The sequence below is a fragment of the Euprymna scolopes genome, chromosome 27 (assembly GCF_053919585.1).
Source record: "Euprymna scolopes isolate OS-2025 chromosome 27, ASM5391958v1, whole genome shotgun sequence".
NCBI classification, from domain to species: domain Eukaryota; kingdom Metazoa; phylum Mollusca; class Cephalopoda; order Sepiida; family Sepiolidae; genus Euprymna; species Euprymna scolopes.
Genome location: NC_136508.1, coordinates 111,983,523 through 112,001,170, shown reverse-complemented (window position 1 = coordinate 112,001,170; position 17,648 = coordinate 111,983,523). Strand labels below are relative to the sequence as shown.

General features: G+C 31.3%; 1 protein-coding gene across 1 annotated transcript in view; it reads right to left on the bottom strand.

Moving 5' to 3' along the window:
• Positions 1–2,668: 2,668 nt before the first annotated feature.
• Positions 2,669–17,648, bottom strand: part of LOC145248675 (uncharacterized) — a 29,302-nt gene continuing 14,322 nt past the window's right edge. The window contains exon 2 of the mRNA XM_080110336.1: positions 2,669–4,118. Within this exon, the coding sequence (XP_079966462.1) occupies positions 2,813–3,904 (1,092 nt within the window). The 5' untranslated portion in view covers positions 3,905–4,118 and the 3' untranslated portion in view covers positions 2,669–2,812. The remainder of the gene's footprint in view (positions 4,119–17,648) is intronic.

The window sequence follows — 17,648 nt, the reverse complement described above, 5'->3', positions numbered from 1 at the left end:
AATGTAACACTACATGCCTGTCGAGCTTCACACATCAAGCTCAACAAACTAGGACTGACAAGCCTCCTACAAGCACTCAAGTCCTTGGTGCTAAGAGATTCTTCAGAAATCACCCGGGTGAGCTCCAAAGGTTCATGTTCCAGCATCAGGAACTTTACCCCACTCTTCTCAAATCTTCCTAAAAATATTAATTTTGCTCCAGAGGAAGAATCCAGTAGCAAAATAAATTTGGGCTATAAAAACTTGAATAATGTTGCAAGAAGCAACATAGAGGCATATCCTCAAATACTCCATGAGGCATGAAATAGCTTTAATTAAAATAGAAAATGTCATCATGAAAGGAGAAACATCATCCTTATACGGATACAGAAAGCTTGTGTAGAACAAAATATGCGTCTTCATATATCTTCTAAGCGGCTGCACTACAAATCATGTAGCTAACAAATACTCCAGATTTTACAGCCAGGTAATACTCGACAACCTTAAGTTTTCCAAACTCTCCTTGAATAATCTCCCCTTGGCCCCAATATGGAGACAACGTGATATAGGAACAGAAGGCCTGAAACTTTCTGAGTGACATTCGCTCCGAGGATGCATGCTTGCACCGAATGCAGTACTTACAGAAAGTACTTTAAAAGTACTAGCGTCATCCAGTACTTGTTCTAAAAGGAGTTGCGACAAGCTAAACTCCAGTTCTTTTTCGAAACATCATATACATCAAGGCATGTAGATACCAGGGCCTTACAATCTAGGCTACTGCCCAAATTCAAACAGTCTCCCTGACTATCAGTGGACTGCTTTGAAAACTCCAACTGCCTTTCATTATCAAGCCGAACTTTCCAGTATTAAGTTGATAGGTCTCAACAATCTGATCTACTGGCTCAGGAACAGTAACATCACAGGCATAACCTGAGATCTTAAAGGCGACTGGGATGTCATAGCAATTGCCAGGCTTACCACTGGTTAAAAAGGCTAGACTTTTCAAAACACCTGCTACAAATACTCTTACATTAGCAGAGCCCTCTTTCATAAAAGAAGAGTATGCGTACTTAGCAGAGAAGAAATCATAAATCTGGTTAAATAGAACCGAAACAGAAGTAAACCATTCATTAAGTTTGGGTTTCATGGAACATAGGTCTAGAAGCCTTAGTCTCAGACTTTAACGCGGTCAGCACTAGGACAATGTTATCAATAGCAAGCTGCCTCAAAGTTACAAGATTGCTGAATGATGACGCACCTGACATGATGAAGCTTCTAAAACATTTCAGCAAAAAGGAATTAAGCGAACTAATGGCAAGGAACATCACAGAGCAGTGCTTGCCAAAACTGCTAACTAACCAGGTTACACAGCAAGTGTGCATTAAAACTAATGTTTAGACTTGACATAAAATTAAAATTAGTCAAATTAAAAATTTTCTACTTGTCCACACACGAGACACACTAGGCCGTATTGATGTGGGAGAGAACTAATTAATCTTTCTCCGACTGAGGATAGAAGAAATTTTTTTTTACACAAATAAAAATGCAGCATAAATATTTGTCTAACTACGGACAGAACCAATGTCAGGTAAAACTAAAATAATTAAATACCCAACTTTAATTTGGTCGGTTGGGAAAAATAAACTAACCTCAAATCCGGGGGCACGACTATGCCACGTGGAGGGCCGAAATATTGATTAAAGTTCTAACCGAAAAAAAAAATGTAGAATTTATTTTTCTTACCAAAAAAACTATTAATAAATTTTCCTTCAATAAATAGAACAGAAGAACAAATATGAATTAACAAGTTATAAATTCCTTGTTAATTCTAAATGTAAATGTGCCGGGTAAAGTATCTTATAGTAAACCTATTTTCCCTCTAACTTACATTCAAGTTATAAGGCACTAACTTGTAGCTGGGGTACAATAAAGTAAAAATAAAATCTTAAAATAAAATTACCGTGGTAAAATTTATCTCCAAAGAAACTCACAATTAAAACCTAAACTAACGGAGATAATGTTTTTCATTCTCGTTCAACTTACGGGGTAAAGAAATAAGGAAATATAATTTTTCTATATATCTGGCCTTCTCCACAATATTAAGAAAAATAAATAAAGAACTTATGCGCTCTCAACGGACGCAATAAGTAGAGAATATTGATAAATTATTCAATATCCCATTTATTTATAATGATATGTTATCAAATAAAGTTAATCCTTAAAATAGGTAAATTATTTGATAGCAATGAAATACTAATATTTGAGGGAATTAATTCACGGTAGAAGAATAAATTTACCGGGAATTTAAAAATATATAAAATTATCTGGGAGTAAGTGTCTCAAGAAACCTACAGTTAACACTAAGCTAACTGAAAATAAATAAAAGAATATTAAAATTCCGTAAAACGGACGTGCTATAAAACTAATATACGGGTTCACTAAAACACGGAAATCTTACGTAGATATAACGAAGGCAACAAGTAAAGAAACATGCTAAATTTAATCAATAAAATTTAATCCTAACATATTTTTAAAAGATCTTTAGAATTCTTTAGAATTTGCGTTTTGAAAACAAAGAATTCAAGATGGCGTCCTAATTGAAAAAAAGGGAAAGATGCCATTCAAAAAAGAGCGGGAGAATATGGCAGGTGTTATGGGATGCAAAATGGAAATAGTAAAGGTCAGCTCACAAAATTAAAACATTCAAAAAACAAAAATGAAAATATTAAAGGAAGCATTGTTTACAAGATTATCAAGTGTGAGCTCTGAAACGTGTAGAAAGATTTTGTTTACGAGAATTTTAATATTAAAATTGTTCACATGAATATGGTTTTCACATTTTATGGTGGTTCATATGTTTCGTTAGATCTGATTTACGAAAACATGAATATACACATTTTTTACAAGGATATGGGTTTCCCCTAACGTGTAATCTCATGTGGTTCACTAGACATGGTTTGCGTGCACATGAATAATCACATAGTTTACAAGAATATGGTTTTACTCCAGAGTGAGTACTTATGTGTTTCTTTAGGTCTGATTTATCTGAACATGAATATTGACATAGCACACAAGAATATGGTTTTACTCCAGTGTGAATTTGTATATGTCTCTCTAGATTTGATTTAGTTGAATATGAATGATGACATACTTTACAAGAATATGGCTTTTCCCCAGAGTGAGTTTTTATATGTCTTGTTAGTTTTGATTTATATGAAAATGAATATTGACATACTTCACAAGAATATGGCTTTTCCCCAGAGTGAGTTTTTATATGTTTCGTTAGATCTGATTTATTTGAAGATGAATAGTGAGATTGTTCACGAGAATATGGCTTTTCTCTAGTGCGAGTACTCATATTCATCGCTAGATTTGGTTTCTCAGAAAAGCAATATTCCCATTGTTCCCAAGGATCTGGCTTTTCTCCAGTGTTAGTACTCATATGCATCGCTAGATTTGGTTCCTCAGGACGGGAATATCCCCATTGTTCACGAGAATATGGCATTTCAGTGTCAGTACTCATATGCATCTCTGGATTTGGTTTCTCTGAACTTGAAAATTGACATTGTTCCTGAGAATATGTCTTTTCTGCAGTGTGAGTACTCGTATGCGTCGCTAGATTTGGTTTCTCAGGACGGGAATATTGATATTGTTCACGAGAATATGGCTTTTCTCTTGTGTGAGTACTCATATGCATCGCTAGATTTAGTTTCTCAGAAAAGCAATGTTCCCATTGTTCCCAAGGATCTGGCTTTTCTACAGTGTGAGTACTCATATGCATAGCTAGATTTGGTTTCTCAGAAAAGCAACGTTCCCATTGTTCCCAAGGATCTGGCTTTTCTCCAGTGTTAGTACTTATATTCATCTCTAGATTTGGTTTATCAGAACAAGAAATTTCACACCAATTCTCAGTGTGGTTTATCATATACCGTGTACTTGAATTTTTCAGTAATTAATTTGAGAAACAAGAATAACAATATTTTTATGACAAATTATTCAATTTTTTCTGAGAAATATAAGATTGATTTGCCACAGATGACAGTTTCTATCTTCAAACACGAATATGATTTTCTCTGTAGGAAATGTCAAAGAAAATATAGACTCGTTCAGATTCAACACACGCGTTCAAGCAGGAACATCTGCAAATAAAAAATAAATTGAATTTTATTATTTATTGCCAATATCATTTTAAGTGATTTGTATTCAAATATTTGTAATTTTCATCCTTATGGAATTTGTTTTACTGTTTTAGAAAAATTATTTGGAGATTTCGCTTTTATATTGATACAATCATAACTACGATCAATATCTTTTATATTGATACAATCATAACTACGATCAATATCTTTTATATTGATACAATCATAACTACGATCAATATCTTTTATATTGATACAATCATAACTACGATCAATATCTTTTATATTGATACAATCATAACTATGATGAATACCTTTTATATTGATACAATCATAACTATGATGAATACCTTTTAAATTGATACAATCATAACTATGATGAATACCTTTTAAATTGATACAATCATAACTATGATGAATACCTTTTATATTGATACAATCATAACTATGATGAATATCTTTCATATAGGCCTGGTCGTCTGATTCTTGTTTAGTTTCTCTAGTGTTACGAATATAGACTCCAAGCCCGTGCATATGTACGTCTGAGTCCTTACAGCAGGGTGGGAGATAACCAGACTGTTAAAATGGTCAGAGGAAATGGGGTGTGGGTTAGTTTCACTTAATGCTAAGATATCCAGGACGTCTACTAGGAGAAATGATTCAGCATCATCTTAGTTCTAAGCCCGCGCATATTCGTAAATGCAAGCCACAAAGGATGAGGCTGGTTAGTTTTTCTGGAGTTTGGTCCTGGTTTAAACGTAATTTTTAATTGAACTGTCATCTCATTTTATTTAATTTAAAGTTTTAGGGTGAGTGGGGGTTGTTGGACGAGTGATTTTGCAGAATATCAGACATACAATACAAGAAGATCAGCTGTCTTTGCCTACAGGATTGTAGCCCCATGAAAGCCCACAGAGAATGAGTGCAGGGTCCTTTTCCATGCGCGACATGGCACTACAAACATCCCGATATTATACAGCTGTTGATGGAGCAGCCGCTCTAAGTGCTACGGACATATAGTCAGAAAACAAGGTCGACCACTGCGTGATTATGACGTATGCCTGTGATAGCACCTTTACACCTGGCTAATAGGCAAATAAGGACTATGAAAGCCGGGCAATAGATAGTATCTCCCCTTAAGCAGTTTAGGTTTGCCGACCGGTAATTTCTTTACGTCACCAGCTCTAGGAAGCTTGTCCAGGACTGAAGAGGCCTCCCTCCCCTATGTTTAGCTTCAGTCTTCCTTCTCCAAGAGAAATGACCTGGGAAGATCTACGGGTCCATCAGAGCCGAGAGCGTTTGCCTCGCGCTTGATTGCTAAACCAGGTATTTCTGCGACCCCGCCTGTGTAGTTAGTGTTAATCGGTTGTGTAGTAGGTTATATATCTACTGAAAATTGCACCCTTCAAAGTGGTTAAAAAGGGCATTTCTATGCATTTATTGTTAATGGAAGACGGGATATGTAGGAATTCATGCAGTGGAAGCAATTAAATTTGCAACATGGTTATACAGTATTGATACAATCATAAATATGATGAATATTTTTATATTGATACAATCATAAATGTGACGGATATCTTTTATATTGATACAATCATAAATGTGACGGATATCTTTTATATTGATACAATCATAAATGTGACGGATATCTTTTATATTGATACAATCATAAATGTGACGGATATCTTTTATATTGATACAATCATAAATGTGACGGATATCTTTTATATTGATACAATCATAAATGTGACGGATATCTTTTATATTGATACAATCATAAATGTGACGGATATCTTTTATATTGATACAATCATAAATGTGACGGATATCTTTTATATTGATACAATCATAAATGTGACGGATATCTTTTATATTGATACAATCATAAATGTGACGGATATCTTTTATATTGATACAATCATAAATGTGACGGATATCTTTTATATTGATACAATCATAACTATGACGGATATCTTTTATATTGATACAATCATAACTATGACGAATATCTTTTATATTGATACAATCATAACTATGATGAATATCTTTTATATTGATACAATCATAACTATGATGAATATCTTTTATATTGATACAATCATAACTATGATGAATATCTTTTATATTGATACAATCATAACTATGATGAATATCTTTTATATTGATACAATCATAACTATGATGAATATCTTTTATATTGATACAATCATAACTATGATGAATATCTTTTATATTGATACAATCATAACTATGATGAATATCTTTTATATTGATACAATCATAACTATGATGAATATCTTTTATATTGATACAATCATAACTATGATGAATATCTTTTATATTGATACAATCATAACTATGATGAATATCTTTTATATTGATACAATCATAACTATGATGAATATCTTTTATATTGATACAATCATAACTATGATGAATATCTTTTATATTGATACAATCATAACTATGATGAATATCTTTTATATTAATACAATCATAACTGCGATGAATATCTTAATTTTTTAATAAATTTTCACCCCAAACAAAGCACATTTCCACATTGAAGTAGGAGGCTATTATCGGGGACATAAGTTGCAGGGGCATTAGGAAGAGAGATGAATAGCAAGATTTTTGTTCACATTACACTTGAACTTCTGCATATCAGTACAGTTGGGAAACCGGAATCCCGGAAGGGAGTTCCGAAGTCTTGCAGTTCTGGGGGAGAAACTATTGGAGCTCTTTCTGTATGAATGAAAGGTAGAAGGCATGTTTTAAGAAATCTAAACTTCCTTACTTGAAAAGAATTTAGTTTTTCAACCATTTAAGCAAAATGTAAGACTAGAGCAATTTGAAATTAAAGTAAAGATGAAAACGAAACGAAATTTTTATTTTCATTCCATTTTTAAAACAACCAAACAATTTTCGACAAATTTTACTTTCTATTCTACTATCATTTTACTGGATATTTTTTCGTATTTTTTTTTAATTTATAATTTTGACACGACAGGTAAGTACGTAATTCTTTCTTCTTAAATGCGTTTGTTTAAAAGATCACTAATCTAGACACACATTGGTGTTTGTTTAGAATGTAGGGGAATTCTGGACAAAAATATTTTTATGCCAGAGATATGAATGCTAAATTAAAATTTTTCATAAACAATGGCTGGCAAATATTTTTTTAAAGTTTGTGCACCCAAAATTGTGTACTCTGCATTATAGAAACTTTCAAGTAAAACTAATGGTATACACTCAATTACCATGCAACACTTATGGACATATCCAAAAATTACGAAAAACTATGCAATTAAATAGTAATGAACATAAATTTGGAATATAATTAACGAGAATTGAGATTTGCTAAATAAAAAATGAAGAGTTCGAATCGTAACAAGGGAGTTATTTCTGAAAGTTTTGAAAATCTTAGCACAACTTCATTTTCGCTAATTATCTTCGAAATTTGTTTTCATTAATAATTAATGTTTTTACATTGTTTTTCGGGATTTAAAAAAATATATATATTTGGTGCAAGTCTATAAATGGTCCACAAGTAATCATTTTTACTATAAAAATCTGAAAAAAAATCTTTATAATGTACGTACTTGTTACTGCATGAAGATGTCATATTCCAAAAATCACGTAAATCGATCAAGTAGATTTTATTTAAGAAAATCAAATATTATGAGACATTTTATCGAAGAAAAACTTCACGCCATCTTGTTTTTGAATGATACACTGCTAGCGACACCTATTGGGAAAGTTGGGAATATAAGATCAGCAAGGGGCAGACAATCGACTTTCTACGCTATAGAAAAAAAACTTGGAGAATTAAGACATAAGTTTTTGAGTATGTTGAAAACAAAAATAACGTTTAAAATCCCAGCAAACAAGTAGTTTCAAGGATATAAAGAAATGTTAGTTTAAAGAAAGTGGGGAATCACTTTTCTATAATATTTTAACGTATAATGATCACCCACTTTATGGGCACCATTAGTGTAAAACTTGAATTTACGCCCTTGAGATACACATTTGCCGAATTTTTGTTGGAGCGTCAACGTGTGGATGTTGCTCAATTTACGTAAAATTCTTCATATCTTGGAAACTACTCGTTCGCTGGAATTTTAAATATATTTATTATTGCGACGTGAAAATAAAATAGAAACGATTGGTTTCACTGACAATTCAATATTTCGATGTCCAAATGTATATATGTATATATTGTAATTTTGTTTTTGCGTTTTTTTATTTTTATTTTTTTTTATCGGATTATTAATGAAATGTCACTAATCAACCAGATTATCAAAAAATAAAATGAAATAAAAAATAGAAACACATTTCATTATTTAACTTAAAAAAAAAAATTGCTTCGTTTCTAACATTAAGTTCCCGTAAATCGATAATCTATTTTCGGAAGCATCGACTTTTTTCGGCTAATTTTCGCAAATATTGACTTTCTAAAAAAGCTGTTTGGTTTTCAAAAAATGCCAATAAAGGGCTACGTTTGGAAAAAAAAAAAAAAAAAAGTCTATGCTTCCAAAATGAGGCAGTCTTGCAGTCTTGCACTTACGCCCGGCAGAGTCGAAAGTAAGTTCGACAACTCTAGAAGGGTCATATCAGTATTTTACACCGTCACTTGATTAAATAAAGTAAACGAACAAAATATACATTTTTTTATATATTTATAACCATTTATTTAACAGAAAAAAAGAAACAATTTTTAGAAAGTGTATTATTGTCTTAACAGAACAAAATATAATTTAAAAAAAAAAAAAACCGAAACTGTCGTGTGTAAACGTAAAACTTGAAATAAAATATTAAAAAAATATTTTAAAATATCTAAATATTTTTTTAAATATTTGAAAACATTAATAATTCGTAATATCGCGATAAAACTTTAATAATTTGTAATATCCGTGTTTGATAGTTTGGGTTTGTATTACTGTACAAAGATTCGAAAAAGTTGTCAAAAAACAAATAAATGTTATCAAAGGCAAGATAAGTTACTTTTCTACCAAACTGGATATATCTTTTGTGTTTTTATTCAGTGTAACATATTTATTCAGCTCGAAAAACATACAGTGTTTACCGATGTATTCGAAAATTAAAGATGGCGTCTCACACCCTCTTTAACACCGTAAGTATGGAAAAAGGTGTTATAAATAAAAAAAAAACTATACAACATACTATTAAAACCCCGCTGAATATATGTCAACCTATGTCAGGGTAACATATATTGAGCGAGTTTATAACAGTATTTTATCCGGTTTTTATTGATAACATCTTTTCCCACACTTACCGTGTTAAGAGAATAAGACGCCGTCTTGAATGTTCCAATACATCGGTACGGTACGAATTTAGGTAAAAATGGCACCGGTAAAAATGGCACGTAATGGATTAATGAGAAAAATGACAAAACGAGAACATGCATGAATATCTCATAGTATATTAAAATGGGAAAACGTGCGAAATTTGTCGAATTAAAAAGGGTGCTAGACGACCGATATGGTCTCAAATTTTACCCTCGTTTTGAGTTTTCCAAAATTTAGGTCATGTACTGCGACGTCACCGGTGTTACAGAAAATAATGAGAAGTTTGTCAAATTTAAATAGATCCTAAATGCGAATCTCGTTTTTGAGATTTCCCAAAGTGCTATTACGTCACAGGTGTCAGAAATAACTTTTTTCATCTGTGTGGTAATTCATTCACCTCTTCTCCCCTATTATAAGTTGAACACTGGGCAGAAATAAATTTAAAAAATCTCCCTTATTTACAAACAAGTTCCTTTTATTTTAATTAGTTACTTCTATTTATTTGTTTCTTTATCATATATTCGATTCGATGTCTATACTAATAAATGCCTTAAAAATAAGAATTATCGAACATTTATTACTATAGACAACAATATGAAAAAGTAAAATATACAACAAATAAATGCTACCAAACGCAAGATATGCTAAAAGTAAAAATAAAATAAAAATAAGCAGTTTATATATTTTTCAAAAATACAAACAAAATAACTTAGGCATAAACAATTATAGCGAGGAACAGTCCATTTGATGACGGCTTCTGATATTGAAATCAGAAATCAATATTATGTTATTCGTTCCTCGTAATTTATGTACACTTAGTGTTGTTTCTTTTTTATGGAACTCCTGCACTGCAACATGTCGGCAATGGAGGCGAGTTATCGACCCCTTTATGAAACTCAAATATAAAGAAGTTTCTTCATAAATATTTCATGTTTTTTAAATTACTACATTGATGAATTAAAATTATATTTTGATACATTTTATACAACCTTAATGTAACCCCCCCCCCAAAAAAAAATACTAAAAACAATCTATAAATGTTTTTAGCATATTTTTTTTCAATTATGAATCACTCATTAAAAAGAAATATTAAAACTTTAAAATTATAGTTCGATACATTTTTATACTTTAAAATTAAGTACTCCTTGTGCGTTGAGTCTTATAGTTCACAGCCTAAATATTCAATGACCTCTCCCCTTGGTGCGGAAATAAACTTTTTTATTTTGTAAACAAACGAACGTATTGTACTTATGGATGTTTGATACCGAAAGAATATGAACTTTAACAAAAAATAATGTTACTTTTATTTCATTAAATTGTTAGGTGAAAGTGCAAAATAGTTCACCCCACCTCCATGTTAAGAATGGTTTTCTAAATAGTTATTATTTCAACGTTGTTTGTACTCTCGGGGTGTCAAACATGTATAAGTACCTATTTTAGTGAGTCAAAACTGAACTCTGTCATATTTGGTCAGTAAGTTGTTATTTATATTGGAATCAGTTTATAATTTCATGTCAGAAATATACTCAGTGACCGATTGACCCCAGAAATGTCCCCCAGAACGGTTTCATACTCAACTGTGAGCATGAAACTGAGATGAATTGGTCATAAAACCTTTTCGCACGTATACGCGACAACACGTGTTATCTTTCACTTTAGTTTATGTGTCTGTTGAATTTGTTAATAAGGCAATAAAACTATTTTTGGTAATTAACAACATTGATACAGTTTAGCTTTGAGAATTTTGTGTTACTGTTCCCAGTCCAGCTTTGAACTACTATTCTCATCTTGAGTATTCCTATTTACTTGCTTCCCCAAGAGGGCAAAGTTAGACACAATGTCGTTTTTTTTTTTTATGTGGGCAATATCCAGCTCTCCTACAAGAGGAACTCTGGATCAGAACAAAAATTAAAATTGTCTCAGTCTGAAAGGATTTATTAATTCTTCATTGAACGGGGAGATAATAGGCGGAGTGTAGCATCAGAAGTGATACTACACTTTGTTAACGTATCAGTCGATGCAACCTCCGACAGAAATTCTGTGCAGATTCTCGAGTTCAACAGAAACATTCCAGAGTTCAATATTTATTCAATAATAGCAGTTTTGGATAAATAAGAAAAAATGGCAAAGCCCAACTTATCAACGATAAAATACATTCAATGATAAAATAAATTTAGAGTGCACCAAAATTAGTTTTTTTCTTTTATCAAAGATAAAAGCCAGTCGAGGATAAGTGTCAACCAGGGAGCTTTTAATTACACTAAACAAAGTGCATCTTTTCTGGATCATTTTTATTTTGTTTTGTTTTAGGGGAAAAAAAAACTTATCCCCGTGTGTGTTTTATCCTTGATACCTAGCGATTCATTATGAAAAAAGAACCCAAAAATACAACTACAACTTGTCCAGAAAACATGCATTTTGTTTAGTGGAATTGAAAACTTCCACATTAACCCTTATCCTCGAGTGTTTTATCCTTGATAAGTTGCGATTCATTAGTCCTAAGTACCCCATTTTGGGGAGCTAGATAGTCACCAGATTAAAAACCGACATTGTGTTTGGGGTGCAATTAAATAAGAACCTTTAGATAAACAATGCTTCTAAACTGAGGTAATTGTAATTTTTTGTTCCGATCGAAAATGCCCCTTTCTGGGGAGCTGGATATTCCCCAGATTTAAAACCAACCTTGTGTCTAACTTTGCCCTGGCGAGGTGCAATTAAATAAGAACCTTTAGATAAACTGAGGTAATTGTAATCTTTTGTTCCGATGAAAACGGCCCCTTTTTTGGGGGTGGGGGCTGGATATTAAAAATCGACCTTGTGTCTAACTCTGCCCTCGTTGACAGCAAGAAAATAGGAACTTTTACAAAACCCCAAATGAGGTTAGAATTTGGGACCCCATAGCTTCAGTAGCACCTTTTGGTGCCATTTTTACCTAGTTATTCACTTGTGCCATTTTTACCGGTGCCAATTTTACCGGTGCCATTTTTACCAGTGCCATTTTTACCGGTGCCATTTTTACCGGTGCCATTTCTACCGGTGCCATTTTTACCGAGCACCGTACGGTACACACTATGTTTTTCGAGCTGAATAAACATGTTACATTGAATAAAAAACACGAAAAATATATCCAGTTTGGTAGAAAAGTAACTTATCTTGCCTTTGATAACATTTATTTGTTATATATTTGTTTTTTGGCAACTTTTTCGAATCTGTGTGTTACAAACCCGATAGTTTTATCCTCAAATTAATTTTTAAAAAAAATATTTGTTTTTAAAAACCGTGAAACTTTGCTGTGCGTAATAAAAGAAAATAACAATAAAATATTTAAATAATTTAAAAAAATATTTTTTATTCTTTTTTTTTTGTTGTAATTTTATGTTTTAAAACTTTAATAATTCCTAATATCGTGATTTGACGGTGTAAATACGGATGTGATACTTCTAAAGTTGTCGGGCTTACTTTCGAATTTGCCGGGCTTAACTGCAAGACTTCCGAAAATAAAACAACTGTGAAAATTAAACAAAGTACCCTACACTTAATAAATAATAATTTACAAATATTAAAACTGTAAAACTTTGCCGTGCGTAATAAAAGAAAGCGTAAAACTTGAAATAAATAAATATTTTTTTAAATATTTAAATATTTTTTCGTAATATCATGATTTGTCGGTGTAAAATACTAATATGACACTTCTAGAGTTGTCGAACTTACTTAAAAAATAGTATAAATATTTTTTTTTTTAACACCCAATGGTAATACCGCGTACCATTTAATATATTTCTGAATTTATTGTTTTTCATACGACGCTGCCATTAATTTCTGTAAAAATTTCTTCAGCATATACAGAATACCGACCGTACTATTTTTAGTTAGGGTTTTCAAATTATATTCAATGTTTACTGTATATTGTCAGAAAGAAAAAACAAAACAAAAACTAACTTTTCTGTTAGAACTTCTGCAGTTTACGAACCGTTTTTTTTTTTTTTTTTTTTTTTTAGATAGGAGTTTCAGGTTAAATTCAAATTTATAGTTTGTTAGTTTAAGTTCGAAATGCCCCCGTTCCTCTTCTGATTGGGTTTCTTAATAACTCTACTATTTCAATTTACAATTGAACAAATTGTTTCGTAATGTTTTTAATTTATATAATAGTAAAATCATTTTTAAATGTTTTCATAAACAGCATTTTTCAGGATTAAAAAATTCATAAATATACTTTTTTTATACCTCATAGTAATGCCATATTTCATATAATATATTCATGAATGAATTGTTTTCTGGGCATTTTACAGTCAACGGAGAAAAAAGGCCAAAGACCCTAGCGTTTTGATCTGATGTTTTGGAATTTAGGAAAACTCGTCCCCGGAAAACACGTCTCCAGAAAACTCGTACCCGGAAAACTCGACCCCTTTTGCTAAGTAGGAAAACTGGTCCCTTATTGAATAAATATCGATTGAAAACACATTTTATGACAGTTTTTGAAGATATTGTCTTTAAAAGAGAATACACATCCCATAATATTAAATATATATATATATATATATATATATATATATATATATATATATATATATATATATATACTTTTACTTGTTTACTGTGGTTTTAAAAAATATTAAGTTATTTTTTCTAAGTTTTCGTTTTCTACCTAGCTTTGAAAGTTTTCGGTCTCTCAACTTATTTGAAACAGTTTATTTAGTTAAAAAAAAAAAAAAAAAAATGTCGACTGTTACTTATGAACAAAAAATGTCCGACATAAGTGGATGGATCACGTCTTAGAAGTATAATTGCTCAAAAATAGAAAATTAAAGAAAATATTAAGGTAGATATAGTTCTAAAACGACTCCTCCTCCAAAAGAAAATTGGTATATTTTTAGATAATGCACATCCCATAATATTTTTAATATTTTTATATGCTTATTCTTTTAAAAAGAATTAATTTGATTTTTCTAAATTTTCGTTTTCAACCTAGCTTTGTCAGTTTTTGATGTTTAAACTTATTTGAAAGAGTTTATTTAGTTAAAAAGAAATAACAAGTAATGTCGCACTCGACATTATTTAGTAAATAATTTTGAACAAAATAATGTCCGAAAATTAAAGAAAATACTGAGGTAGATATAGTTTTAAAACGAGCCTCCCCCACCCCCAAAAGAAAATAAATTTGTATATTTTTAAGTACTGCACAAGTGCCCCCGAAATGACTTTTAAACGATAAGCTCCCCTCCCCATGTTAAGAATGGCTTTCGAAATTATTTCAGCGCGGTACCAAAATTACATAAGACCATGTTTTTTTTCTTTTTTGTTTTGTAATAACACAAGCATTATTTAAACTAAATTAATTCTTCTAAATAAAATAATTGTTTTCTTTGATAATACGTGTTTTCTTTCTTTATTTTTGTTTCGTAATGACACAAAAAGTGTTAAAACTAGAGTATTTTTTAAAAATAAATATTTGGTTTCGTTTTTCGTAGCTTTACTCCGTGATCAAGTTTATTTTTTTAAAGCAAGAGTTAAAAATAATTTAAAAAAATATTATGGGGGTCTCCTTCAAGAACGGTAATGAATTGTGTTTTCAATCGATATTTATTCAATAAGGGACCAGTTTTCCTGCCTAAAAGAAAATGAATTTATTTAAAGGTTTTTCGTGCCATTTCACCGCATTCGGTAGTGTTTTCTTACATGATATGTTCGCGTGCGAACGGGCGTAGTGGGGTGTCGTATTACATCGCGTAGGAATCTTTCAAATAAGAAAGTTAAAAAAAAAATGTTTTTAATTTATCAAAAAATAAAGTTTTTACCGGCGGTTTGCAAAAAAAAAAAAAAAAAAAAAAACGTTGTCAGCGACCTCGAATACCCCTAAAAAACAAATTAGAGGTCGGTGTTCTGTTGTAGCGTAAGGTAACTTTTTATTAAAAGGGGGGGGAGTTTTCCGGGTACGAGCTTTCCGGGTACGGGTTCTCCGGAAATGAGTTTTCCCCGGGACGAGTTTTCCGGGCACCGATGTTTTGAATATAATAAACTAGTTATGACCAAAGTTTCATTTCATTCCGACAAAACAATAAGAAACGGAGCCTAATTAGAGTCGGGGCCCGTTTGATTTGGTGGTGGTGGGGGGGTCACCCTGTACAAACGCTGAATCTTTTTTGGATTTTTTTTTTTAATGTAAATAAGGTAACTGTTACCTTACGCCACAACAGAACACCGACCTCTAATTTGTTTTTTAGGGGTATTCGAGTTCGCTGACAACGTTTTTTTTTTTTTTTTTTTTTTTTTGCAAACCGCCGGTAAAAACTTTATTTTTTGATAAATTAAAAACATTTTTTTTTTAAACTTTCTTATTTGAAAGATTCCTACGCGATGTAATATGACACCCCACTACGCCCGTTCGCACGCGAACATATCATGTAAGAAAACACTACCGAATGCGGTGAAATGGCACAAAATAGCCCCAAAGTCTAGGGGTTCATACCATGCAGACGGTAAATTTGCGGCGGGTTTGATTATCAGATTCGTTGTCAGCGACCTCGAATACCTCTAAAAAGACAAATTAGAGTGGTCGGTGTTCTGTTGTAACGTAAGATAACATTTACCGTAAATAATTTGAAATTAGGTTTGAAATATGTTTATAGTAATTATCTTTCAGATTAGCAAAACAATATTTTCCAAAATTTTACGAAAAACCTTTAAATAAATTCATTTTCTTTTAGTGCTCAAATATTGCTAATATACTATTAACCATGAAATACTTTGACGAATCGATACAAAAAAAAAAAATATATATAATTTATAACTGCGCATTTTGCTAAAAATACGATAATTTATTTCAACAATTCCTTGTTACTTAATATCAATTCACCTGTGGTCGACTACAGATGCTAAAAATAGTTCCGTATTAACAAACAGTTATTACCTCCTCCTTTTCCAAAATTACGAACATGCCTGCAAGATGCAAATTGCCAAGAAATTAGGAAAAGGGACCGAAAGTTAATGTTTTTTTTTTTTTTTTTTTTTTTTTTTTTTCTATAGTGTTTTTATTTAACCGCAAACTTATTAAATCTATGTTTTCAAAATAGAATTTTTCCGGATTAAAAATTCATAATATACTTTTTTTTTTGTCCACCTCGTAGTACTGCCGTATTCCATTAGTCTCGCAAGTAACTGCGAGACAAACAAAATGTTACTTAGAGACTACTATTGTGTAATCCAGCGTAGGGTACCGGTAGAAAAAATAAAAAATTAATTTACTTGAGACATACTTATTGAACATTTTCTGAAATAGTACAATAATTACCTTGACATTCTTCTGTTTAGTTTAAGATATCATTTTCAGATATTTTGATACTAATACCGTTATTAAAAAAATAAAAATTGCCGGATTTTAGTTTCATCAGAGTTTTCCACGACAACGTAAAAAAACCACTATTCGTACTACCATAATAACAGCAACACACAGAGAGAGAGAGGGAGAGAGAGAGAGAGAGAGACAGACAGAGACAGACAGAGAGGGGGGCTACTGTTCAGTATTTGTGTAAAATATTACATAACTGATTTTTCCCCTATTTTTGATTATCCGTTACATTACTACCATTGCTAAATTAATTTAGTTTAAATCCCGCATTTCCATCCATGCTCACCACTAGCAGTATCAGAATTTTTGTAGGAATTTTTGACACCCCTAACACGAAACTGCGAATACAATATAAAAATCTCGTAATTTCTCTGTTAAAAGTGGGTTATTTATTTTCTTTATGGATTATACTTCCAAAATAAACTATTACAGTTGTTTTAAAAGTAATAAATATTTTTATTTTTTTTTAAAACAGTAATGAATTTTCCGAACTCAATATTTTTAAATTTTAAAAATCTATCAAAATTTTTCTATTGATTCTATTTTTACGATATTTTCAGGGTCAATGTGAAATTTTATGTTCTTTCCAATAAACCGAATATAATATTTTAGACAAACGTTTTTTTTTAATTCACGCCCCCCCATTTTCACGCCCCCCCCCATTTTCACGCCCCCCCCATTTTCAACTTTCTCTTAAAAAGTAAATAATTAATTTATGTTTAATAGTTTTATATATCACAAATTGAAGAGAAAAGGTCAATAAATAATATATTCAAATTTAAAACAAAAAAAAAAATCAGTTTTTTAGAAATTTACCTGTAAAGTCCGAAGTTTAAAACCTTATTTTATAAGAACACATTTTTTCTTTTTGTCTTTTTT